Source organism: Hemiscyllium ocellatum, chromosome 32 (genome assembly GCF_020745735.1).
Source record: "Hemiscyllium ocellatum isolate sHemOce1 chromosome 32, sHemOce1.pat.X.cur, whole genome shotgun sequence".
NCBI lineage: Eukaryota > Metazoa > Chordata > Chondrichthyes > Orectolobiformes > Hemiscylliidae > Hemiscyllium > Hemiscyllium ocellatum.
This window is the reverse complement of record NC_083432.1, coordinates 40889569-40917310: the sequence shown is the minus strand read 5'-3', so window position 1 is coordinate 40917310 and position 27742 is coordinate 40889569. Positions and strand designations below refer to the sequence as shown.

The 27742-nt window shown below is 38.9% G+C and overlaps 1 protein-coding gene across 1 annotated transcript in view; it reads right to left on the bottom strand.

Annotated features, from left to right (window-relative positions):
• Window positions 1–27742, bottom strand: part of med24 (mediator complex subunit 24) — an 88994-nt gene that overhangs the window by 52716 nt on the left and 8536 nt on the right. The window contains exons 5-15 of the mRNA XM_060848689.1: window positions 24114–24187; window positions 21111–21334; window positions 20157–20268; window positions 17224–17371; window positions 15892–16005; window positions 14543–14590; window positions 12591–12673; window positions 8967–9053; window positions 3365–3476; window positions 2223–2365; window positions 899–936 (exon numbers count right to left, since the gene is read on the bottom strand). Coding sequence (XP_060704672.1) covers window positions 899–936; window positions 2223–2365; window positions 3365–3476; window positions 8967–9053; window positions 12591–12673; window positions 14543–14590; window positions 15892–16005; window positions 17224–17371; window positions 20157–20268; window positions 21111–21334; window positions 24114–24187 — 1183 coding nt within the window. The remainder of the gene's footprint in view (window positions 1–898; window positions 937–2222; window positions 2366–3364; window positions 3477–8966; window positions 9054–12590; window positions 12674–14542; window positions 14591–15891; window positions 16006–17223; window positions 17372–20156; window positions 20269–21110; window positions 21335–24113; window positions 24188–27742) is intronic.

The following is a 27742-nucleotide window of genomic DNA, read 5'->3' as shown; positions in this document are numbered from 1 at the left end:
TCCAGAACTAGAAGGCATAGGTTTAGAGTGAGAGGGGAAAGATTTAAAAAGGACCTAAGGGACAACTTTTTCACGCAGAGGGTGATGCATGTAAGTTAGAGCTGCCAGAGGAAGTGGTGGAGGTTGTTTTTAATTACAACATTTAAAAGACATCTGGATGGTTACATGAATAGGAAAGGTTTAGAGGGATGTGGGCCAAATGTTAGCCAATGGGACTGTATTAATTTAGGATATCTGTTTGTCATGGACAAGTTGGACTGAGGGGTCTGTAATCTCTATGACTAAGTATCTGTCTGTATACATCTGTTTACCAATCAATATCATGGCAGTGCAACTACATAATCTCCTAATGATTAAATAAAGATTAAAATTTAAAGAGTTAACATTCAATCATTGCAAACCAAAATGGTTTGCTTTGGATGTTCATAAAACATCATTCTTTCCTCTAACTACAGAAAATATACTGGTTTGTCAGATAGCTCACTGAGTCAGTGTACCACATTGTGTTATGGTGACCTAAATAAATAGACTCTTTGCTACAAACTGATCTTCACCAGAGAAGACAAGCCTAAAGACAGCCAACAGCTCAGTATTATCGAATCACCCTTGCTGGAAAGAACAAATGTGTGGCCGATGCCATGGAGTCTAGTTAAAATGTCCAGCCCATTCCAACATGATCAAACAGTCAGCATTTACAGTCCATACTAATACAGCAAGAATGGGCAGCTGGACAGGATATCAAAAAAAGGACATGACTCATTAAGCTAATTATTTACCCAACATTGTATTTTAAAAAACAATGAACGCTAATAAGTCAGAAAATAAGTCCCTTTCAGCAAGGTATTCTGGACTCTTAATACATTTAAAGATACGTAGAATGAAGCAGAATTATACCTACATCCTTCTCCACTGATGTGCTTGGCAAATTCATTTAACCTGAATAAACACAACAGAATTGGGAAAATATAAATTAGAATTCACAAGTTGCAAAGCTGATAACCACAAAACAACATAACTGTCATGGGATTCCTGACATAGGCCAACAGCTTTGAAAACTCAGACTGTAGGCAATAACAATATTAGCAAATCATTCATGTTGTTACTAAAGTAAATCAGATATTACATTTTTAATATAGTGATACATGACAGATCGTAACATGCTGCACAAATGTTTTATAACATATTAAAAGGCATGATTTGAGCAACACCAAGTCTGTTTACTACCTTAGCCCCTCCATTCTTCACTCCACATGTGCTATCTCCAAATTTGACAACTCCTATGTGCTCCTGACACCCCACCCTCATCCTCCACATAGCATAAATTGCAGCTAATCAAAAACCTGACTGCCTGTAGCTTATCCAACACCAGTTCCTAACATCTATCATCAAGGTGTCTGCTTGCCCTTTTCACTTCTCAATGCCCCAAATATGAAAGTCAAAGCAGAAAGTGCTGCAGGTATAGATACTGGGAACACATCTCCAATGCAGGGCCTTAGTAAGCACAATTAGCCAACATCATCAAAGACCCCAGAGGATTGCAGAGGCTCAGTAACTGAGTGGACTCAACAAAGGAATCATTGGACATCTTGATGTTCAAGATAACAAGGGATATGTGGAGAGCACTGGAAAAGTGCACAGAATTGAAGATGAGGCGTAATCTAGCTGAGAATAAGAGGTAGGCTATTTAGGACTGAAGTGAAGGGAAATGTCTTCATTCAGAGGATGGTGAGTCTTTGGAATTTTTGACCACAGAGGGACACAGAAATCCAGTGACTGAATATATTCAATACAGCAATTAATGGATTTTTAGACATTAAAGATATCTAGGGTTGCATGGAGAGCATTGAAAAGTGCATTGAATTGAAGGTCAGCCATAAACTAGTTGAATGGGAAGCAGGCTCAAAAGGCCAGTGATGAATACCGGCTACTATTTCTTATGTCCCAACACAATATTTCAATCAGCAAGAAAAACAAAGATCAATAGCTCAGATATATGTCATGCATCCAATGCTAACCAAGCTTGTTTATTCCCTGCATTCTATTCCTCCATTTAAGATAGGTCAGGTATAACTACTCAGCTGAGGAAGCAAATTGTTTATTGAAGTTCTTTTTAGCTGAGCCAAGTCTAAACGGATATGGTAAATTTAAAATACATCAGAAAGGAAATCATGAGCATCAGCCATGATAGCAACATTTTCACTGTAAAGTCTCCTTGTACTTACTTGACAAATTTCCGAGCAAATGATTTCAGTTTCCCAGTAGCAGCAGCAGCTGCCAATAGCAAATCCAAGCTCTTCCCAGAAAGCATGTGGCCCAACACTCCCAGAAGTCCCTCAGGAGATTTGGAATGGTCTGCATCCATGGTCTTAAGGAGTACAGACAGAGAGGTTTAAAATAGTGCATCTTGTATTCATATAAATGGTGTTTAAGATGACCCAGCCTTGCCTATGTTAACAGTTCTTCAAGAGTTACTGTGTGTAGTTACGTGTACGAAGTTAAAGTCATGATAACAACACAGAAGAGAGTTTTAACATATCTATAACAAGAATGCAACATGTTAATTCTCAACTAATAAGAAACATTTGTGTGTATACATTATTTAACATATTCACTATTAAACAAAATAGCAATACAACAAGCTCTAGGTCACAATATTTAATTTAATATGGATAATGTAGATTCCATTTAACATGCATTAACAATGCACAGGCAGACTCATGTCCAATAAATATGAGAATGGTTAAGTTAAAACATTATTTACTAGAACTTTCAACAGGATGCTTCATAAATTTAGACTGGAAGTAACACCACACTGAGAAAGTAAGTGAAATAAAATCTCCTCTAAGAGATGACACTTCTGACTGCCACATTTTCAGTAGTAAACTTGTGCTAGTAAAGATTATGTCTTTACATTTTTGGACACAGTCTTGAACCTATGATTTTTGCACATAAAGCCAATATAATCAAAAGCCCCTCCCATTCCAGTTATAATCTCTTCCAAACTCTTCTGTCAGGCAGAAGATACAAAAGCTGGAACTCATGTACCAACAGGTTCAAGTACAGCTTCTTCCCCCCCCCCCACCCCTATTCTGAATGGGTCTCTCAAATTTCAAATCTAATGCTGACCTCATTCTCTGTGCATCTTCTCTGCAGCTGTAAAATTGTTTTCCTCGCTCTGTTCTATTATTCTTAAACACTTGGTATGATATTGTCTGCTTGTACCGCGCACAAAACAAAATGGACACATGACAATAACAAATCAAATCAAATCAACATGAAGGGAGCAGTGCCACCACTGAGCAAAGGATAAAAAAAAAGTCTGTTCAAAATTAAAATGATCTAAAACAGAATACAGAAAACTCACCTTTAATATATTAGTGACTGTGGGTTCTGCACGTAGAATAAGGCCTGGATTAGGTTGAATACTGGCATTTTCAGCAGATTTTAGTCGTGGAGCCAATTCCCTATCTGCTGTTCTGCAGTATGAAGATGAAAAAGGAGGGCATTAGGAAATTATTTCAGATGTCTGAATAAATTATTTTGTACAAGGTGTGCAAACTCAGTAATCAGAGGCATGCAGAATCTGAAACAGAGGCTGTGATATTGAGTGGAAGCCTTCACCACTGTACGCATTATGTCAACTCAAGTACATTACAAACATCAGAACAATAGTAAGCCACTCAGCCCTTGAAGCCTGCTCTCTCATTCAATGGCTAATCTGATTTTAACCTCAACTCTATATTCTTGCATATATCCTATAATCTCTAATCTCTCAAATCTATGATTAAAAGAAATCCAAATTTGCCACTAAATTAGTAACCACTTGCATTTAGTTGACACAGTAGTAGAAATTGAAGAATCACACAGGAGATTTGCGGGAAGTACTCAGATTCATGAGGGATCTGGATAGAGTAGATGGAATTAAACTGTTATACTCAAAAAAGGATTGGGAAGAAGAGGGTGCAGATTTAAAGTAATTGTTAAAAGGAGCAAAGGCAACATGGGAAAATCTTTTGTTTTCGAAACTCAAATTGTTATAAGTCTGGAATGCACTGTCTGAGACTGATGGTGGCAGGTTACCTCAAAGCATTCAAAGGATTCGAGTATCAGATGGGAAAGGAAGAATTTGCAGGATGATGGGGAGGAGGCAGGAGGATAGTATCAGCCAAACTGCTCACATGGAAAGCTGGTGCGGATGGATGGTCTCAAGCTACAGTCTGATATTGATCAGCTGGTAAATTGGGCAGAGCAATGGCAGATGGGATTTCATCCTGAGGTGATGTATTTTGAGAGATCACCAGGATGTTCTCTGGGATGGAAAGTCTCAGTCATGTGGAGAAACTGGATAGGCTGTGTTTGTCTTCCCTTTAGCAGAAGGGGCCATTGGAGGATCTGGTTGAGGTATACAAAAGTATGAGAAGTTTAAATGAAATAGATCATGGTCTGTCTAAAATCAAAGGGTATAAGTTGAAATGTAAGGAGTAAGTAGTTTAGAGGAAAAGCTTTTTCACCCACAGGGTGGTAGAACTATGGAATACACCGCCTGAGAAGGTAGTTGAGGAAGGAACTCTTGCAATATTTAACAAGCATCTGGACAAGCATTTAAAGTGTCAGGGCACAGTAGGCTCTGGACCAAGTGCATGTGTATGGGAGTAGTGTAGTTTGTAAAGTTGACATAGAAATGGGGGACCAAAGAGCCTGTTTCTGTTGTGCATGACTCTCTATGATACAACACCGTGAATGGTCTCTTTTTGCATTGAAATGAGTGCAGAACTGCCAAAGCTTGTAATTTACTCAGAAATCGTATGATTTGTATGAGATTTTTGAAGTGTTTAAATGTCAAATAGGAAACTTAAAATTGAAGAGAAAATTATTAACTTGAACATGGTAGCATTTTGACATGGAGCACAAGCATTTTAAAGAAATTTGCAAACTACTTGTCAGTAAATTGCGAGTGTTTATAAAACTATTATTTTGAGAATTTAAGTAAACTCAAACCTTGAAATGAAAAGCAATGCACTTACTCTCATACTTCATTGATACCATTCCATAAGATAGTTTTTGTGAAAAGAATGAAATGTATACACAAATATCATTTTCCACAAAGAAGAAAGAGCTGCACATGATTAAAGTTTTCACTTTTATTTTGAGCTTTATCATTTTTCTTGCATGCCCAAATTAATCAACAGCAATGATCAGTTACTATGACCTAGTACACACTTTCTGCCCCATAACAATTCTATGATTCTGAGATCATTCACTGAAGTGCGACATTAAAATACACAAATTGAAAATATATAAAAGAAATCCACTTAATCTCCAATTATACATTTAATACAAAGGAAATTCTGGTCTCGGTAATGAGATAAACCAGACAATCTACATCTGACTTGATTATTAATTACGTGGGAAAGGCTTGGGGCCCAATTCACAGCTCCTCAAACTTCCTGAATTCCATATTGACACACACTGAATTCTTCGAGGAGAGAGTGAGGTCTGCAGATGCTGGAGATCAGAGCTGAAAATGTGTTGCTGAAAAAGCGCAGCAGGTCAGGCAGCATCCAGGGAACAGGAGATTCGACATTTCGGGCATAAGCCCTTCTTCGGGCATAAGCCATTCCTGAAGAAGGGCTTATGCCCGAAACGTCAAATCTCCTGTTCCCTGGATGCTGCCTGACCTGCTGCGCTTTTTCAGCAACACATTTTCACACTCTGAATTCTGTTGGATAACTGAAAGCTATCACAGCAACAACAGCTGATTGGTCTGCCTTATATGCTGGAGAAAGTTCCTTTTTCTAAGACATGTCTGGTATAAGAGCTTTTTAATAGAATGGAAGGAAAACTGAACAACTTGATTTCACAGAACTTCAGTGTGACTGTCTGCCTGCTGTCACTGATTAGCACTGTAATGCTTAAAAAGGCATTGAGCACATTTGCCTTCATTACTCGGTCCTTTGAGTATGGCAGTTGGGAAGTCATGTTCAAGTTGTGCAGGACACTGCTGAGGCCTCTTCTGGAATACTGTGTCCAGTTCTGGGCGCACAGTAATAGGAAGGATATTATTAGGGCTGGAGAAGGGTCAGAAGAGATTTACCAGGTTGTTACCAGGAATGGAGGACTTGTGTTATAGTTAGAGGCTGAATAGTTAGGGACTTTTTCACTGGAGCGTAGAAGGTCGAGAGGTGACCTCATAAAAGTTTATGAAATAATGAGGCATATATAGGGTTAATGGTCGTCCTTTTTTTCCCTGGAATGGGGGATAAGACTATGGGGCTATTTTAAGGTGAGAGGAGAGAGACTTAAAAAAGATACAAGAGGCAAACTTTTTACACAGAGGGTAGTTCACGTGTGGAATGAACTTCCTAAGGAAGTGTTGTATGTGGGTACAATTACAATGTTTATTTAGATAGGTACATGAATAGGAAAGGTTTGGAGGGTTATGGGCCAGGCGCAGCCAGTTGGGGCTAGTTCAGTTTTAGATTATATTTGGCATGGACCGGTCCGTTTCCGTGCTGTACGACTCTATGATTATGACTCTATATGCCCATTAACAAATACACTGTAATCTCTTCAGTCAGGAAATTAATTGTTTAGAAACACCAATTGTGTAGAAATCTTTTGAGTCAATCCTCCATGACATCAGCACTATTTTAGTACAGCATTTAGAGAGTAGGAATGTGAAGCATTGTATCTGGATGAGTAAAATAATTTTTCTTACTGCTTATGCTGTTTTATCATTGTTATATGTTATGTAAATATTCACAGAGATAATGTTCTGGCTCAAATCATTCTGGTTAGGTATTCTAATGACACTGTATAATCCAGAAAATTCAAAAATCTAAATTGACTGGATCCTAAGCTTTCCAGACTGAATTATACAATTAAATGCCACAAAATCACATTTAATCTCTTCATGGTGGGGAAACAATTTCTGATTATTGTTTGTGATCCTAAATTGGCATATTTTCAAAAACTGAAAAATAGCAAGATATTTGATAATGTCGATTCACCTTAAGTGGAATCTCATATGTACAGCAACGTTTAGTGATGAAAGTAAGATCTAACATATGAAGAAGTACTGAGTGATGACCTAAATGACAAATGACATTGATCATTCTCCTTCTTTTCCCAAATTAGATTTTCTTTTCATGCTGTAAATATTATCTCTTCTTACAAATCTGAGATCACAACACTAACTGCAAAATTTGCTGTTTAATGCACCGTGAGACCACAATTTTCTTCATGTTACCCATTGCAGAAGGGGTTGAAAATCAACGTATTGTTTTTCTCAACTCTATTCAAATTTACCCAACTACGTGTTTCATGCTCAATTAAAAGGCAAATATTCCAGATTTTTTTTTAGATTACTTACAGTGTGGAAACAGGCCCTTCGGCCCAACAAGCCCACACTGACCCGCCGAAGCGCAACCCACCCATACATATACCCCTTACCTAACACTACGGGCAATTTAGCATGGCCAATTCACCTGACCCGCACATCTTTGGACTGTGGGAGGAAACCGGCGCACCCGGAGGAAACCCACGCAGACACGGGGAGAATGTACAAACTCCACCCAGTCAGTCGCCTGAGGCGGGAATTGAACCCAGGTCCTTGGCGCTGTGAGGCAGCAGTGCTAACCACTGTGCCACCGTGCCGCCCTAAATGTTGGGAATCTGAAACAAATACAAAGAAGGAGAAACAGAGCTAATGTTTCTGGTCATTTTCAGAAGATTCATACCAGACTGAAAATGTTAACTGTATTCTTTTCCACAGATGTTGTCAGACCTGCTGAGATTCTCTAGCATTCTGTGTGTTTGTTATGTATTTCATGATTGAAGTAAATTTATCAATGGAGTCATGTTTAATGTTTACTCTAATACTGTAGGAAAATTACTGTGAATGCTGGAAATCTAAAACACAAACAAAAAATATTGGAAACAATTGCTGCATTTTGGGAAACCAAATCTTAGCAGGACTTATACACTTACTGATAAGGTCCTAGAGTGTGTTGCTGAACAAAGAGACCTTGGACTGCAGGTTCATAGTTCCTTGAAAGTGGAGTAGCAGGTAGATAGGATAGTGAAGGCGGCGTTTGGTATGCTTTCCTTTATTGGTCAGAGTATTGAGTACAGGAGTTGGGAGGTCATGTTGCAGCTGTACAGGACATTGGTTAGGCCACTGTTGGAATATTGTGTGCAATTCTGGTCTCCTTCCTATTGGAAAGATGTTGTGAAACATGAAATGGTTCAGAAAAGATTTACAAGATGTTGCCAGGATTGGAGGATTTGAGCTATAGGGAGAGGCTGAACAGGCTGGGGCTGTTTTCCCTGGAGCGTCGGAGGCTGAGGGGTGACCTTGTAGAGGTTTACAAAATTATGAGGGTCGGGGAGTCCAGAAATAGAGGGCATAGGTTTAGGGTGAGAGGGGAAAGATATAAAAGAGACCTAAGGGGCAACTTTTTCACGCAGAGGGTGGTACGTGTATGGAATGAGCTGCCAGGGGAAGTGGTGGAGGCTGGTATAATTGCAACATTTAAGAGGCATTTGGATGGGTATATGAATAGGAAGGGTTTGGAGGGATATGGGCCATGTGCTGGCAGGTGGGACTAGATTGGGTTGGGATATCTGGTCGGCATGGATGGGTTGGACCGAAGGGTCTGTTTCCACGCTGTACATTTCTTATGATTCTAATCAAAACAAATTAATATTCAATGTCGATGACCATAGATGGTGCCAGATCCGCTATGCGTTCACAACATATCCTGTTTTTATTTCTATATCTGCCATTTTTGCTTATACTAAACCAGAACAGAATTTACAAATGACTGTAAACTCCTTTCACTTGTAAAGTTAATCTGTGCTTTTCAGTCACTGAACTCTCCAAACAACATATGCAATGATACAAGAGGATGAAAGAGTGGCGTTTACTTTTCCTCAAAATGCACAACAGCCATTATCAGCCCTACCTTTTGTTGACCAGGTTTTTCATATTACTCTCTGAAAGAAGACCCAATTTTCCACATTCCTGAAGCAGGAGACTGACACAGTCACAACTATGATGGGAAGGAAAACAGTACATTAATTCAATGCAGAAAATAGTTGTATGAAGTTGAACGTTTATACTGTTGCAGTTCTTGTTTTTACTCCCCTCTCCCTAACTTATCCCTGGCTTTTCAGTGCATCATTCTCTTGTCAGATTCTGTTCAACAGACATAACATTATTTGAGACGTTGATAGGTTAAGTAAGTGGGCAAAAGAAGTTGGCAAATAGAGTAGGCACATAGGAGGTTGAGAGCTTCAAGTTCTTCGGAGTAAATATTACCAATGATCTATCTTGACCCATCCACATTGACGCTACAATCAAAAAGGCTAGTCTTAGTAATAAGCTCATAAATCATCATCTGATTCACTAATGTCCTTTCGGGAAGAAACTTTATCATCCCTTACTGGCCTGCCTTATATGTGACCCAAAAAGTCTGCCCTCCAAAATGGCCTAGCAGGAGGCTGAAAGAGCAACAGGGACATTTTAAACCCTCCAAATTTGGAACCATCTCATCCCTCATGCTTACAGGTACATTTTAAACTCTCCATCCTACTCCAAAATGGCCCAGCAAGACACTCAGCTCAAGGGCAATTAGGGACGGGTAACAAATGTCGGCCTTGCTATCAATGCCCACATCTGACAACACAATAAAGGGAGAAAAGAAAAATGGGTGCATTATGATTCAGATTGCAGAGGACACTTCCTCCAGCAGAAAGCAAAGACCTTTCCCTATCAGACTTGGCTGGATTATAACTTAGAACTCAACAACCAATGTTCTACGCAACAGTACTTTTCATTTTTAAAGTGGAATTTCTGCTTTAAAACTCAAGGTACAGTTGTATTCCCTCGTGATTTTTAATTCGATTGGCATGACAAAAAAAAGGCGCAGATTTTCCACTGGCAAGTTATTATTCCAAAATAGATAGGAGTTGCACATGGGGATCGTACAGAATCTCCAGTGTAGCTGATGCTGGAGGAATTGCCCAGGAAATTGCATTTGTTATAGGGTAATTCCTCTACACCTGAAAGTATCCGTTTAAACTGGTGGCTGCTAAGGTTTCTGATAGACTTAATTAAAATAGTTTTGTAAGAAAAGGTAGACTATTTAATACACAGTCTAATTCCAGAGTAACTATTTAACAGACCCCTGACTTACCTCCCACATCCCACTGCACCTCCACTTTCCCTGCTCTGAACTCAACCTCTTCCCCCAAACTCCAGACCAGAGACCACTGTCACCAGAGCAAACCCGATTACTCTCTCTTTTCATTGGTCCTGGTCCAAACTTGGACTTGCCTAGTACCTTGCCTTCCTGGCATCTGATTTAGCTGTCACCCTATCCTCCTACGCATCTGCAAACGTACCTTCCAGGCAAATATCACAATTACCTAATGCATTTACAGCGTTAATAGCAGCTCTCAAAGTGCCTGCCATGACCTTTAAAGTTCAGAATATAGCAGCTGACTGCCGCAAAAAGGAACATAGTTTGCCTGCTTCTGACAGTTTGCACCACAAAAGAACTGTTAGAATGGGAGTACAGCTGTGTGATTCTGAGGAAGCCATGAGTAGAATCACCTTTCAGAAATGCAGAGTCCCCTTCTTTCATTAAAAAAAACCCATGAAGATTATCATCCCTCATAAAATTCAGTCCAAATTGTTAAATAATGATGTAGCCCTTGAACATGGAAAATGACAGGACTGGAAAGGAGTTCACACTGCATCGGTCCAGACTAAAAGCACGATAATCCCTCTCAATTCTCCCTTAAATTTCTTCAACTATCTGCATTTTGGGGAAAGCTACTCCCCACTTGCACCACCTTCTGCACAGCTTAAATGTAAAATGTCTGTCATAGGGATGTACAACACGGAAACAGACCCTTCAGTCTAACCCATACATGCCAACCAGTTATCCTAAATTAATCTAGTCCCATTTGCCAGCATTTGACCCATACCCCTCTAACCACTTACTATTCATATACCCATTCTGATGTTTTTTAAATGTTGTAATTGTACTAGCGTCCAATACCTGCTCTAGCAGTTCATTCTGTGCACACACCACCCTCTGTGTGAAAAAGCTGCCCCTTGGATCCCTTTTAAATCTTTCCTCTCTCACCTTAAACCCATGTTCTCTAGTTTTGGGCTCCCCTACCCTGGGAAAAATATCTTGACTATTCACCCTATCCATAGCCCTCATGATTTTATAAACTTCTATAAGGTCACTTCTCAGCCTCCGACGCTCCAGGGAAAATAGCCCCAGCCTGTTCAGTCTCTCCCTATAGCTCAAACCCTTCAACCCTGGCAACATCTTTGTAAATCTTTTCAAGTTTAACAATATCAGTCTTGTCACACTATGGGTTCAAGGTCCCTGATTTCAGAGTTTCGAGCAACCATTTTTGCATTGTGTAGGTTCAACGTATGCTTTTAAGAATCTTGAATATTTTAAATTAAATTAAATATTTAAAATCTTCCCAAGTTTTGGAATTTATAAAACTTGTACAATTAGCATTATTTGCTTAAAATTATACATTCCAATCCTCTTCATAGTTTTCGTATTCCAATCTCTTGCACAACTGACGTGTAACTAGTGAATACAGTTGAGGGAAACATCATGAACAATTCCATTGGAAAGATCTGTGCAGTTGCTTTCCAGTGAGTCGTGAGCTCACTAAAACAGCACTGCTCATTGGTATATTGAAACACCTTTAGCCAAAAAAACCTCATCTTTACTCCTGCTTATTAATCAAGATTTGTAAAACAAGTTACTTTCATATTCCTTTGCACTACAATTGCCATTCCAAATTTGGGGGGGGGTTCAGTAAGGGATACAGCACAATTCACAACTTCGTGCATATTGCACTTTGACCACTAGGTGGCAGTAAGTGACAGGAATCCAATATCTGTAGATCATTGGGAAGTTAAGATCAGCTTAATTCATGATACCAACAGCAGCTATTCAAACGTATGATGACAGATATCAACAAGGTCAATTGGTTAAGTGGTTGCAATTATTTAGTTCACTCAAAGCCTTGCAATTGCAAGGATGCACAAATTGCATCAAATCAGACACCTGGACCTGGTTGATCCCTCTCCTCCCATGCCTGACAGTTTATTTGGTGTAAACCTTTTAATAGGATTTGGTGTGTACATTCTGTTTTCCCGAAGAAGTGTAGAAATTTATAACATGATCCCAATAATGCGTTGTCATCTGCCAACTACACCTTCTCCTGCAGTACAAGAGAGTATAAATTATCACTTCCTCTGTACAAATCTCTCCCTGACCTGAGAGATGAATTCTACACATTGGACTAGTATAACAGAAAGATGTAGAATTGTTATGAATCAATTCAGGCCAATTAGTGCACTAACCTGTTTGAGGGTTGAGCAGTGAATGTCTTTGAGTAGAAAAGAACTCTTTGGAAAAAACAGAGAACCACCACCCAATGTACAAACACACCCATCATTCAGTAAGTGACCAAAAAAAACAGCCAACTAAGATGAGGACGCCCAAAGTCCCAGTGACACTTCAAATATCTGACGCATTTCTTACTTGCATCGCTGATCTGCTTTATCCAGAAGTGGAGTGAGTTTGAGCAAAAATTCAAAGGCAGTGTTCACATCTTCAGCAAAATCCTGCACATAGAGAAAGCACAAAAACTATCAGGGTACCAAGAAATTTAATTAGTGCCGGTTTTCTCTCTTGTCCAGAGCACCTCTTTTATAAGAGGGTGGAGGTGACCGGTATGACGGTCAGGAGTCTATAATGCTGCAATCTAGACGAGAACCAAGCTACAGATGACCCCTTTCCTGTGACTTTAAACAAGTACCAACTTAATCTGAGATCCAATTACTGCAGATGCTGGAATCTATACTGAAAACAAAAAATGCTGCAAGTCAAAGCAGGTCAGGCAACATCTGTGGAGACAGAGCATGCTCGTGTTTCAAGTCTCAATGACTTTTCATCAGAGCTCTAGATTCAAAATGTTAGCTTGCGCTCTCTCCACAGATGCTGCTTGACTCTCTGTGATTTCCACCAAGTTAATCTGCCTTTTATCTGCAAGCAAGGAATATGCAGTGTTTGACAGTTACTGATGAAACTTCAGAGTAGTTCTCATTTATTTAGAGAAAGCAAATCCCTGAAGCTAAACACATTTGTTGATTTTAAGGCAATTAGCCTGTACAGCGAGCCACACATCAGAAACATGCACCATTGTTTGTGGCTCTCTGCAAATGCATAAGGGGTTTGTCCTGAGAATTCAATCGTGGAGATTGGCTATGCAATGACTCTGACTTGTCCTGAACCAGTTTAGCAAGGACGACTCTAGCCATGGTCATTCAAAGCCCGCCATTACAGCTGGGGTTTGTCACAAGGAAATCGTTCATGAGTTCCTGTGTTTTCCACTCCTTGATCCAGAGGATGTGAGTTGGTTGATCTTGCTCAGGAAATTTGCTCTATATTGGGCATTGTGTGGTGGGGCACAGAAAAGTAATTCAGTTAAATTACATAAGAACAATTTGAATCCTTGAGTAGAAAAAATAATCACTGATTCACATTGATCAAACTGCATCACTTTCATTTCTTGCAATAATGATCGTGAAGTCAGGCAGCATCCAAGGAGCAGGAGAATCGACGTTTCATGCCCGAAATGTCGATTCTCCTGCTCCTCTGATGCTGCCTGACCTGCTGTGCTTTTTCAGCACTACAGCCTTGATTCTGACCTCCAGCATCTGCAGTCCTCACTTTCTCCTGATTGTGAAATCAGGCAACTATAGAAATGTTTGGCATTTGTCACGATAAAAAAATTCCAGGCTTGCTCGTTATACAGTGGACTTGAGTAGGTCAATGCTTAGCAAGATAATTATTATGATCCTTAAATATTCCTCTGCTAGTTATTTACAGCTCAGTGACTCAAAACCATTAGTTCAATGAAATAAAACTATTCCCATCAGATAGTGGACGTGGTACAACTAATTAGGAATTAAATGCAAGTCTTAAATTTCTTTGACGTTTCCACCTGGATCTTTTCCAGAGTTAAGAAATACTTGTGCAGAAGTTGCAGGAAGGTCTGGTAGAGTTCCCCTAAATTAGCCACAGAATTTGAAGTTCACTTACTAGAAATGTGGGCTAGACTATATCAAACACCTTTTCAGGTTTTTTTTGTGTTTACTCAAAAAAATCTTTCCCAAGCAACAAGCAATCTTTCTCTTACCATCACCACACTCCCTCACTGCTCCTCTCAATGTTCCTCCAGCTAGTTCTGAATTCAAAATGTATTGTTCAACATCACCTTGCCCCTCATGTTCTTTAAATTAACTCTTATCATACTACCTCATTTTAATTCTTTTTCCGCATATCAAGACTGAGAAATTCTTTACCTCCTTGAGTCTGTGTTTTTTTCCTATGAGCTAATCTCATCTGACTCCTGAGATTGGCTAAATTACTCTCAATGAGCAGAGGGAAATTGTTGTTGGAGGAATAATCCAAAATAAATTACAACTTACTTTATCACCAAGAGGGCATTTCTTAAGCTTCAATAATGCTTGTGGAATCTGCAAAGAATAGATACAAGTTATGGAAGTTGCCATCATTGCTTTCAAACAAATTCTTGGAAATCTTTGAAACTCCAGGTAAAGAAGGCTTTAAAATCAGAAGTATTATCTGAATCACTTTCAAGGCATTGAATAATGCTTGATTAGATTATATATTGACTTTCTTTCTCTGCTATTCTTTGCATAAATTAAATTTATGGAATGGAATTGGCTGGGTATGGTGGACTTGAAGAGCTGGTAAAGCCAAACATGAGAGGCACTTAACAACAAGATGCTACCATGGAAAAACATGATGGAATTCTGGAATAATGAGATGAAATGGGTCAAAGTGTCTGAAATCAATAGTGCTGTTGCATATCCATGCTGAATTGTAAGACTACCGAGTATATCATTTTGGCTGAACTTGACTCCAGTTCCTATTATGTACATCATACCAAGGAATCCCTATTAGAGTCAATACGGTACAGAAGGGGTCCGTTTGGTCATCAAGTCTAGCCTGGTACACTGTCAAGCAAACCAACCCTCTCTCCACTCTCCCAAGAACACCAGTGCATGAAGGTTTAAAGATTCCCAAGGCAGACAGCAGGCTAACTCATTTCACCGACTGAGTGAATGGTTCAACTTATGAGAAAATAACTGAATGCATTTTCTCCTAAAAGCTAAAATGCCGTTAGGGAAAGGTTTAATCCAAAAAATGCACATCTTTACCACAAGTGATAGAATATACAATTAAAACTGTAGTAGAAAATATATAAAACAAGCCTGTTTTTTTGTCCTTTCAGTCTACTCGGGAAGATCGTGGTTTCTCATCAATCAATCCCACACCATATTCCTAAATATTCTGCTCAACCACAGACAGGGAACTTATGATATGGTCTCATTCCTTCATTGACTCAAATATTTCAAGTCTACATAAGGCAAAATATTGTTCTGTGATTGTGCAAGGTAAATCTGAACATTCAAGTTATGAATGCACAAACATATTTCCCAGATATTAAATAGTGTTTTGCTGTATTAAGCAAGCTAAAGCCTGTTGAGATCTTTCTTTTGACCAATAAGGATGCCAAACAAAAGTTATCAGTAATTGAATATATTGTCTCTATTTAGAGACACCCAAACTGAGCTGTGTAACAAGATTCCATATATAGCTAGTATACATCCTGGTCCTCAGCAGCACAAGGACAGAGATACGTAGCACCTGGAGTTGCAACAGGAAATGTAATGTCATTAAAATCTGGCACCGTGCAATAAAAAGGCAATAAAAGTTGACTGAGTCATGAAATGAAAGATGATAGCTTTACCTTGAGGAATGTGAATGCCGTCCACTTTAACTCCTCGGTTCCTTCTGGGGATTCAATAAGACCAACAAAACAGGCCTTCCAGATCTCCAGTAAGAAGAGAGGTGAGGGGATTCGCTAAGCAAGAGAAGAGACACATTTAATGCTTCCTAATAGCAAGCATTGTATGTTTAGAATAGAACTTTCTCTGAAAATCACTGAAACCAGAATCTGATTCTCCAACATATAGTACCTCAACACAGATGACATTGCAAATACATCTGCACCTTTCTCAATGCATGCCTGCATCAATTTCAAAGCAGAGTGGGAAGAGGCATACTTCATTAACGAAACTATGTTAGACTTTGCTTCCAGCCCTGCTGGGAACATTTGTTGTATTTAAAACAGTATACTCAGTGAGTTTGGATTGAGGGAGCACGTATCTATGTTGCCAGCCACCAGAATTTAGACTGCTATGATTGAATTCTCTCTAGCAAAGGCAGAATCATGGACTGAAGAGCCAACCTCGCTAATGCAGCAGGAACTTATACACTCATGACAATCTCCTACAATAGGAAAACCATTCTACAAAACACAACATAATTACAACGAGCTCCTTTACTCAATCTTGACTGGCTGCATTCATATTTGTTTTCATTATTCTTCTATCCTAATAGTCATTTGGGAAGTGGCAGCTAACGGCCATGTTTTGTTTAGTCTGGTTTAAATCTTTAACTATGTTTAAAAATTAACTGTCAATCATTAACTAATTTGTGCATTCTCTGTGGTAACATTTCTACCATACATTGTCCACTTGCTAAGCTATACTCATACAGTATAAACACTGCTTTTCCTGTATACTAGTATTCTTGCAAATTGTCATCTTGAGTGCAAGATGAAAAGTTTCAACACAACGCATTTTTTGGTAATACTCAGGCTTCTATCCTATTAACTGCAGACTCCACAAGTTACCAGAGTGCTATACCTTTGTGACTGCCTTTATTGATCATGTGTCTCAGGAGACTATGCTGGTTACAGTCCCTGACCCCAAACTCTTTACAGAGTCTGTTTGAGATGTTGGCCAGACTGCCTACCTTTCTTCCCCAACCATTATGTTCCGATATGTAGAGCAAAATCAAGATTTGGTGAAAATATTCTTAGTTTTTAATTAGCCTTATCTAACTTGTGCATTTAAATATGCTCTCAATAATTATTTCTTATAATTTCTTTTAGAAGCTATTATTAATGACATGAAACATTATATGTTGGCCCCAATAGTAACATGAAAATATTTTGTAGCCGTATGCATTATTTTGATATGAGTATCATTTTAAAATTCCATGGGATTTCAATTACCTGCATTCTTTTCACCATGATCAGCTGTTCCACAAGTGACTGAGTGTCAGATGTGAGATTCAGAGTCCCTTCCAACATGATTAGCGTATGAACAGTGGGGAATTCCATCTTGGTGTTCTGCTCAGATTGAGCCGTTATAACTGGAATACTGGAAACAAAGTATATAGCTTAATATGGAATTCAAAACTATAGCTCCTTGTACAACCTTGTGACTTTTAAGCAGATTTCAAATGTTTAAAAGTAAGTCATTTGTGAATTTGTTCACATTGAATTGTTAATGTATATCATATAATAAAACCAAAATGGTCCTCTATGAATTTTTAATAAATGCCTCAATCCAGTCAAACTTTTCGTCATTTCAAAGAGAAATTTCAAATTGAGTTCAATGTTAAAATAAAAGCTAAATGACAAAGTCAAAGTTAAGCTCATAATATATAGAATTTTTAAAGTTAGTTGGTGACACTCTATTGACAGAAATGAAACCTTAAAGGGTGAGAATATCACAAAATGAAAATTTGAACTGCAAGTAGATTATCATAAATAATGGTAGTGCATTGGATCAAAAATGTTATGATGGAACAGGTGGAATAATTCTGCTTTAGTCAATATTCCAAGTAACACGCAGAGCTTATTCGGGCAGATAGAAACATATATATTACAGCTATATAGAATCCAGGACATTGAGATTTCAAATAATTGTGATTAGATAATCTATGAAAAGATTTATTCTTTAAAATGAAACAACTACGGCTTTTAAATTTTAAAGTGACAAAATAAGTAGATGTCAAAAAAAATTGGTTAAAAATACACCACTTTGTGCTTCTTGATTTATAATGACAGAGAATTTAAATACGCAGTGTTCAATTTCTATAATAGGGAATATCAGAGATAGAGATTGGCTAATGAGCAGGAAACGAGTGGGGATAAGGGTTCATTCTCAGGTTCATTCCTGATGAAGGGTTTTTGCCCAGAACATTGATTTTCCTGCTCCTCAGATGCTGCCTGACCTGCTGTGCTTTTCCAGCACCACTCTAATCTCCAGCATCTGCAGTACCCACTTCTGCCTTCATTTTCAGGTTGGCAATCTGTAATCAGCAGGCTTCTACAGGGATCAGAGCTGGGACTGAAACCATTTGCAATATATATCAATGACTTCAAGGATGTGAATGTACAGTAGCCAAATTTGCAGACGCCACAAAAAACAGTGCAAAGGCAAGTTATGAGGAGGTAGAAACTAACGAGAGATATTGATATGTTATACAAAAAGTTGGCAAATGGACTATATTGTGGGAAAATGTGAAGTTGTTCATTTGGAAGGGAGGACAAAAGAACATTATTTGAGGGCATTATTTAAACGGCAAAACACTGTAGAAAGCTGCACCACAAAGGGGACTTGGGAGTACCTATGCACAAAACACAAAAAGCTAGCACACATATGCAGCAGGTCTTCAGGAAAGCCAATTGAGTGTTGGCTCCTACTTCAAGAAGGATGGAGTCTAAGAATAGAGATGTCTTCTTACAACTTTACAAATTACTGGTAAGACCACACCAGGCGTACTGTGAGCAGTTTTGGTCCTCTCATTTAGTGAAAGCTATCATTTCATCAGAAACAGTTCACAGAAGATTCATTAGTTTGATCCTTGGTATGGAGGGATTGTTTTATGAGCACAGGCTGAATAGGTCGGGACTCACTGGGGTTTAAAAGAATGAGAGGTGATCACATGGATAAATATAGGATTCTTAAGGAGCTTAACAGGGTAAATGCTGAGAAGATATTTTCTCTTATGGAGTGTGTGGAACTAGAAAGCATAGTCTCTGAATTCAGGACGCCAATTCAAAAGTGAGATGAGCAGAAATTTCTTCTCTCAGAAAATTATGATTCATTGAAATTTCTTGTCAGAGAGAGCTATGCAAGCAGAGTCCATGTGTACAGGACCACCTCAGTTATCGGAGTATCAATTATCCAAATTTCAGATGATTTAAACAAGATCTCAAGCGCTCATATAAACATTACCCGAACAATCAGTTAACCGAACAAAATACCATGTCCCCGCCCATCTCGTTGGATAATCAAGGTTGTTCTGTATATTTAAGGCTGGCTTCAGTGGAGGGGAATTACAGGGAAAGGGTAGGAAAGTGAATGTGAGGAGTATTGGATCAGCCAGAATCGTACTGAATGGTGCAGCATACTTAAGGGGCAGAATGGCCTACTCTTGTGCCTGTTTCTTGTGGTTTTATGAGCTGAAACTACTTCATAAAGAATAACTTGCACTTATATTGCATCTTTCATTTCCTCAGGAAATCCAAAATTACTCTCATGTCAATTAAATGCTTTTGAAATATGGACATTGGTATAATGAAGTAAACACAAAAGCCAATTTGCATACAAGGTCCCCAAATAACTCAAATAGTTTGTTTCCATGATTCTGGTGGAGGATAAATATTGGCAACAATCCACTGGGAGGGTGGGGCTAGTGGGGGCTGACTCTCCTCCTCTTCTTCAAATAGTGCAATAGAATTTTTTATGTCCGATTAGTAGAGCAGATAGGGTTTCAGTTCATCTGAAAAATGGGAGTTCACCATTTGGTTAGTACTGTCTTGGAGTAAATTTTGTGCTCAAAGTCCTTAGAATTCAACTTGAACTCTCAACTTTGCAATTCAAGAGATGAAAGCCCTATCCGCTGAGCTGTAGCTGGCAAGCATTATAGCCTGCTTAAAAGGAAAAGTATGTTCCACCAAACCTCTGTTAACTCTTTCTGTTGCATGCTCCTTGAGATTGTGAAATTTCATTCCAGCCATAATATTCTCAGTTGCTCTTTCGGCTTCAAGTTTGAAAGGTACAAAACTTGTAATTCTAGATTCAAACTCAGAAGAAAAGACAATTGCAAATAGTACTAGTAGGTTATCATTAGAGAAAAAGGGGCGAGTCTCACCTCTTAACCAATCCAATACACTCTTCTAGCCTCAGTCTGAGCTGCTGATTACTTATCTTGTTGTGGTTTTCTGTCAGCTTTATGAGTGCCTGTTCCAAATTAGTCCATGTAACTAAAGTTCAGAATACATGAACATGCTTCAGTTTTTGTTCATCAGCTGTGCATCAATCACAATATTCAATCACTGAAACCAATTATATTGAACTGTCCATTTCAACAGATTCTAATACAGGCTACTTAAATGACAAATAGACATCACGATAAGTTGCAAAATTAGAAATGAGCAAAATTAGAAATATGATGGAAAGAAAGACAACTGCTCCCTCAAGTAACAATTCTTAAAAAGTACAGAAGAGGATGGTAATTGAATTATAAACACAGTGATGCTAGTTACTGGAAAATACCTTATTAGTTCAGTTAATGGCACTAGCTAGTTGGCAAGTGGCCTATTCCAGCTTTATCAGATTCTCATTCTGCAGTACAGAAATAAATAGCAAAATTTCTAAACATCCTTCCATTTACCCCAAGGTATGTTTCCAAGGATGGAAGATACTCCAATTATTTTTCAACTGTCACTGTGTCCGGACAGAGTATAGGCAGTCTGTTAAATTGTGGAGGGCATCAGAGCTAGACTGAATTCTATTTTCAACAGCATGCACACAATTTTCAACAAGCGTTTGCAAAGTGATCAGTGGGGAAAAGGAAGGTGGATTTTCACCAGTCTAACATGCGGCTACACAAACTGTAAACAGACCTTAACAAATCTGCTGTGTCCCACTGATTCAACAGCCTAGGGTTTGGAAACTGTTACCTTCTGGGCTATACAGGTTGTTATTGCACGGCTTGCTTCATCCACTCATTAAACCATCACAAGAGCAGTCTTTATTTTATTTTCAGGGAAGCAAAGTAACTAACCTATCTGTGTGAGCAGATTAGCTATGCACATGTACGTACCTTGTTCTTCCAATCGTGCAATATGAAGAAGAGCCCGATTCTTCCTCTTGCTCACAGTCTTCTCAATCTGATTGATGCAGAGTTCGAGCTGTTCTTCTCCATAAGTACCATCTGATCCCTCCTTCAGCTTTTCAGTACAATAAGCAGCACATCTCAGCAACCATGCGAGCGTGCTAAGTAATGATCGGCACAGACTGATGCATTCTTCTGCTTTCCCATGGCAGCTGGAAGGTTAAAAAGTGACATTAGATTCTGGCATAGCTACACTAAAGTAATCCAGCAACATCGGAGAAAAGCAAATACTGCAGGTGCTGGAAATCTGAAACAAGAAAAAAAGAAAGCGCTGGAGAAATGCAGCAATGTCAGTATACGTGGAGAAAGAAACAAAGTTAATGTTTTGAGGTCAATACGACTTTTATTCTAAACAAAAAAAACCCAAAGAACTGCCAATCCTGGAAATCAGAAACAAACAGAAATTGTTAGAAAAACTGAGCAAGTCTGGCAGCATCTATGGAGAGCAAACAGAGTTAATATTTCGGGTCCAGTGACCCTTCTGCGGAATACATGTTTTGAGTCTTATAACTTTTCTTCTTCCTCTTCCAAAGAAGAGTCATAAGACTCATATTCTGCCAGACCTGCTGTGTTTCTGCAGCACTTTCTGCTTTTATTCCAATAGTATAGGCATTGTAGGGAATTATGCCAATTTCCAAGTCTGTCAAAAGTTTATACCTGATCAGCTGAAAATTAATACGTTAAATGTGCAACAATGGAAATTTGAGGCAAAAGACAAATTCTAGAAATACAGAGATGGGTATGAAGAAGAAAACAGAAGCTATGATGTTTTTGGCTTCTACCTCTTATCACTGTCTGCTGAAGTGTGAACACGTAAAGCAGCATAATTTGTTTTATTGTCTTCACAGATGCTGACTGACCAATGCATTTTCAGTTTTCAACTTACTGGGTAAATTGACTTCTGTGGAGAATGACGTGAACACTGGATACAGGCAGAAGACCATGTAAAATAGCATACATTGCAATGGTTATATGTCAGACCACCACACTTAAATGGAGAACCAGTCGCACACCAATAAAATGGTCTGAATATCAATTTTGTGGGTGGAAAGTAATGAAGTCACTCATCTAGGCAAATTCAAAATAAGTAAGACTCTCTTCTGTCGTTCAATTCAACCCAATATGAAGCTATAGTATTTCATGTGATTTTTTTTTAAAGAAGGAAAAGTGCAAAGCATGCAGGAAACATAAACTGGCAAAAAAAGTGCAAATTACAGATTACTCTAAAGAAGTATGAAGTAATATACTTTGGATTCAGGAATGGCAGATGGCAAGACAATATGTAAGCTATTATGTAAATAAGCATGTGCAAAAAACAATCAGAAGTCAGATATGACCTAGACTATATCAGAAGAGATATGAAATATACAAACAAGTAAGTACAGGTTGTTCTCCTATATCATACATTTCTTCAATCCAATTTGGCTGTAATGCAATTGATGAATTGGAAATCATTTTTTTAAACGTGAACTCCCATTGGCTATTTTGCGATTCCATCCCCGGTTACCTTCAGTACATCCCCTGTTACCTTAAGTTCAATTTATGAAAGGTCAAGAAAAAGAGGTTGGATGATGGTGCAAATGTTTTCTAACCATTATCCGAGGGCAATGAACCACAGCCATCCACTTCTGGACTGAATATTTTCTTTCGTTGTAACCCTGCACCCAGGACTGCACCTGAAAGTAATGATGATGCTGGTGATGGCCCTCAGCCCCTGTCTGAATACAGTATTGCAACTCAGCAAACTCAGAAATCCCTTAAAAGTGTTAAATTTATTGTATTATTTCATTAAATTATATGATTTTAACATTTACTTAGACTGTGCTATCATTTGTGTTAGACTAACTACTATTTTTGTCTCAATTCTTACTGATATTTTTGGTGGTTCATCCCTAACCCTGTTTTTCCCAATAGGGCCTGCTGTTTCTATTGTGCAATTTTCTATAACATAAGGTCACACAAGAACACAACTACCGCAGTACAGCAGAACAGGCTGCACTATTAAAATTACATAGGACTGGATATACCGAACTTTAACTATTATAATCAGTTCTGTGTACCCTACTCTAGTAAAGTTGGTTTTAAAGGAAGTCTTGTGAAGTTGTTGTTGGATTATAAGATGGAGTGACTTAGCTATCACAAGAGAAGAGATAAATTTGAGTTATATTTCCTGAACATGAACAGCTTAAAGAGCAATTTCACTGAGGTGTTCAAAATGAATTAAGCAGATTTCAAGAAATGCAGAATAAGGGACAAGATTTGTAGAATTGAAAAATCAAATTCTTCACGTTGGATTGATGGCGATGTGTAACAGTACCCAAGAACACTTCATTACTGAATTAATTTTGGCATTTAAAAGTGAGATAGATGTCTACTCAAAGGTAAAGATACTAAGGTACATGGAGAAAGACTGGGAATTGGGATTAAAAGATAGTGTACCATAAGTTGTGAATGGAAAAGGAGGATCAATGGCCAAAAGACTTATTCTTTCCTTGAAAATACTGATTATTTTACAAAACAAAAGTTTTCCAGTGCTACCTGCTTTTACTCTTCCATTGCATTTTATGTTCCACACATACAAGTGTGAGTGCAAAGCAGTTAAATTCAACTGTCTGATTACATACCTTCTTCTGAGCTTGTGACTCTATCTTGCACTTAAAATGTTTGTTGTTATATTACATATAATATGACATTTCACATTATCTCTAGCACAAAGAATCTTGCATCAGGTTTCCACTGCACCTTCTTTTCTCTAACACAGACATTTTCAGGTTTTTTGATCTCTCCTCATAGCTTAGCTGTTTAATCCCAAATGTCAGTTGTACTGAGCACTTGTCTGTCTTCTCTTTAATACTTTGTAAATTGTGCTGAAAGCACAGAGAAGTACTGCAACTGGGGAAAAAGGACATAAATGCATGGACCATGACTGACCTGAGCCGATCACAAAACATGTCCATTAATTCCAGAAGAGCTTTAACACACAGTTCCCTGGAGTAATCTTCAAACTGAAATAGAAATTTTCAAATTGTTTATTGAATCTAAATATAGCAATCTTCAAAACATATAATGCAGATGGCTCTTGGAATAAGTAAGAAAGACATTAGATATTCAGAAGGATGTTCATTTTACTTGTGAGTTGAAAAACAAACAAAACTACTCAAATAAAAAGCTATGTTGTTTGGTTTCAAATTAATTTACACTTGCATGTTTGCTCACTTGATGTTCAAATAGAGGATAAGAAAAGGAAAGTAATTATCTTTCCCTTAGAAAGTAACAACAGAAATAATTAGTACATCAGCAATAGATACGCTGACATTTGACTTGCTACTTGCAAATTCGTTAGTTACATGTGCACTTTAACAATTTTTAATACATTTCAGCACAGTTTTAAAATATCCATTAATGGGATGTAAGCATTGCTGCTCAGACCAACATTTATTACCCACCTCAAATTACTAGTCTAGTGACACTATTGATACACCACCTCCTTGTGATGTCAAAGAGAGATACATTCTGTGGCCAACTTGGATCACTTTGTGATACATTTTTAAACCTTATGCAGGTTTAAGAGGGAACACTGTTGACCAATGTCAGAGGAAATAGATGCATGTCTTGCTTGTAAATCCTTCAGTAGAAATTACAATTAAAACAATCCCCATTAGAGGAATATATGTAATTTCTAAGAAGAATATTTTATGCTCATCAACAATTAGGTAAGATGGCTTGTACATCGAAAGACAATTCATTAATTTCACCACCACGCACAGGTTTTTTAAAAAAATGGGAATGGAGGTGAAAACTGGTGAATAGTATGGGTGAATAAGTGAAATTAGTACGGCAGAAGTGTGTATTTGTGCATAAACACATGCCTGCTTCAAAGTGGTGAACAATGAAGTGGAAGAGTGAGAAAGACAAGAAAATTAGAGCATTTCTCAAAGTGTGAAATTTACTGGAGAATCATAGAAATTTACAGGACAGAAAGACATCATTTACTCATACGGGCTGACTAGGTGCCATCTGGATTAATCCTACTTTCCAGCTCTTAGTCCGTAGCTTTGAAGGTCATAGCACTTCAGGTGCATATCTAAAAGGTTTCCTGTTCTAGCACCCTTTCAGATAGTGAGGTCCAAATCCTTACCGATTTCTGGGTGAAAATATATTCACTTAAATCACCTCTTCTTAAATCACAGCACCCAGTTTGAGAACATTAACCAAGAGGAATAGGGTCTCGATCTATTCTACCCTGGCACCTCATAATTCTTTTAGGTCCCCCCTAAGTTTCTTCTGTTCTAAATAGAACAAACCAAGCCTATCATTATTTGTCATTACTACCATTTTCATGCCTAGGCACCATCTCTGTCCCCTCTTTAATACACACACGTACTTCCTACAGTGCACTGACCAGAATCATTCGCAGTGCTTCAGCTGTGACCTAATTAATGTGTTTTTTGTTTCTAAAATAACTTCACTGCTGTTATATTCTGTATGTGTTAATAAAAGCTAATAAGTCATATGTCTTCTTGACAGTCTTACCAACCTGTTCAACCATCTTCAGGAAACTACATGTACGCCATACTCCAAGTCCTTCTTATTTCTCTACACTCCTCAATTCAAAGTTTGTGAGAAGATTTGTAGCTCGGGTGCTCGTTGTTGTGGTTCTGTTCGCCGAGCTGGGAGTTTTTGTTGCAAACGTTTCGTCCCCTTTCTAGGTGACATCTTCAGTGCTTGGGAGTCTCCTGTGAAGCGCTTCTTTGCTGATTCCTCCGGCATTTATACTGGTTTGAATCTGCCGCTTCCGGTTGTCAGTTGCTGTCCGCTGCAGTGGCCGGTATATAGGGTCTAGGTCGATGTGTCTGTTGATAGAATTTGTGGATGAGTGCCATGCCTCTAGGAATTCCCTGGCTGTTCTCTGTTTGGCCTGCCCTATAATAGTGGTGTCGTCCCAATCAAATTCGTGTCGTTTCGTGGCTAGTTGGTGTTCATGGATGCTGGTTATAAGCTGTCTTCCTGTTTGTCCTATGTAGTGTTTTGTGCAGTCCTTGCATGGGATTTTGTACACTACGTTGGTTTTGCTCATGCTGGGTATTGGGTCCTTTGTCCTGGTGAGTTGTTGTCTGAGAGTGGCTGTTGGTTTGTGTGCTGTTATGAGCCACTCTCAGACAACAACTCACCAGGACAAAGGACCCAATACCCAGCATGAGCAAAACCAACGTAGTGTAAAAAATCCCATGCAAGGACTGCACAAAACACCACATAGGGCAAACAGGAAGACAGCTAACAACCCGCATCCGTGAACACCAACTAGCCACGAAACAACACGGTCAGCTATCCCTAGTAGCCATACACTCAGATGACAAACAACACGAATTCGATTGGGACATCACCACTATTATAGGGCAGGCCAAACAGAGAACAGCCAGGGAATTCCTAGAGGCATGGCACTCATCCACAAATTCTATCAACAGACACATCGACCTAGACCCTATATACCGGCCACTGCAGCGGACAGCAACTGACAACCGGAAGCGGCAGATTCAAACCAGTATAAATGCCGGAGGAATCAGCAAAGAAGCACTTCACAGGAGGCTCCCAAGCACTGAAGATTTCACCTAGAAAGGGGACGAAACGTTTGCAACAAAAACTCCCAGCTCGGCGAACAGAACCACAACAACACTTCTCAATGTTTATTTATTGTATCTTCCCTTGACTTGTTTGCCTTCTCAAATGCACTACCTCACACTGTCCCAGGCTGAATTCCATTTGCCAATACCTAACTAATCTGAATTAAACCCTATCTGCCACTTCTCAGCTCTATGGTCCATCTGGTCAAGAAGCTGCTGTAATCTGAGGTAACCCTCTTTGCTGTCCACTATACCTCCAATTTTGGTGTCATCTGCAAACTTACTAACTGCACCTCTTATGCTCGCATCCAAATCATTTTTGTAAATGACAAAAAATAGAGGACGCAGCATCGATCCTTAGTCACAGGCCTCCAGTCCAGGACTCCACCACCACCCTCTGTCTTCTACCTTTGAGCCAATTCTGTATCTAAATGGCTAGTTCTCCCTGTATTCAGTGAGATCTAACCTTGCTAATCAGTCTCCCATGGGGAACCTTAGCGAGCTGCTGCATTTTGGGAAAGCATATCTTAGCAGGACTTATACACTTAATGGTAAGGTCCTAGGGAGTGTTGCTGAACAAAGAGACTTTGGACTGCAGGTTCATAGCTCCTTGAAAATGGAGTTGCAGGTAGATAGGATAGTGAAGGAGGCATTTGGTATGCTTTCTTTTATTGGTCAGAGTATTGAGTACAGGAGTTGGGAGGTCATGTTGCGGCTGTACAGGACATTGGTTAGGCCACTGTTGGAATCTGGCGTGCAATTCTGGTCTCCTTCCTACCGGAAAGATGTTGTGAAACTTGAAAGGGTTCAGAAAAGATTTACAAGGATGTTGCCAGGATTGGAGGATCTGAGCTATAGGGAAAGGCTGAACAGGCTGGGGCTGTTTTCCCTGGAGCGTCGGAGGCTGAGGGGTGACCTTATAGAGGTTTACAAAATTAT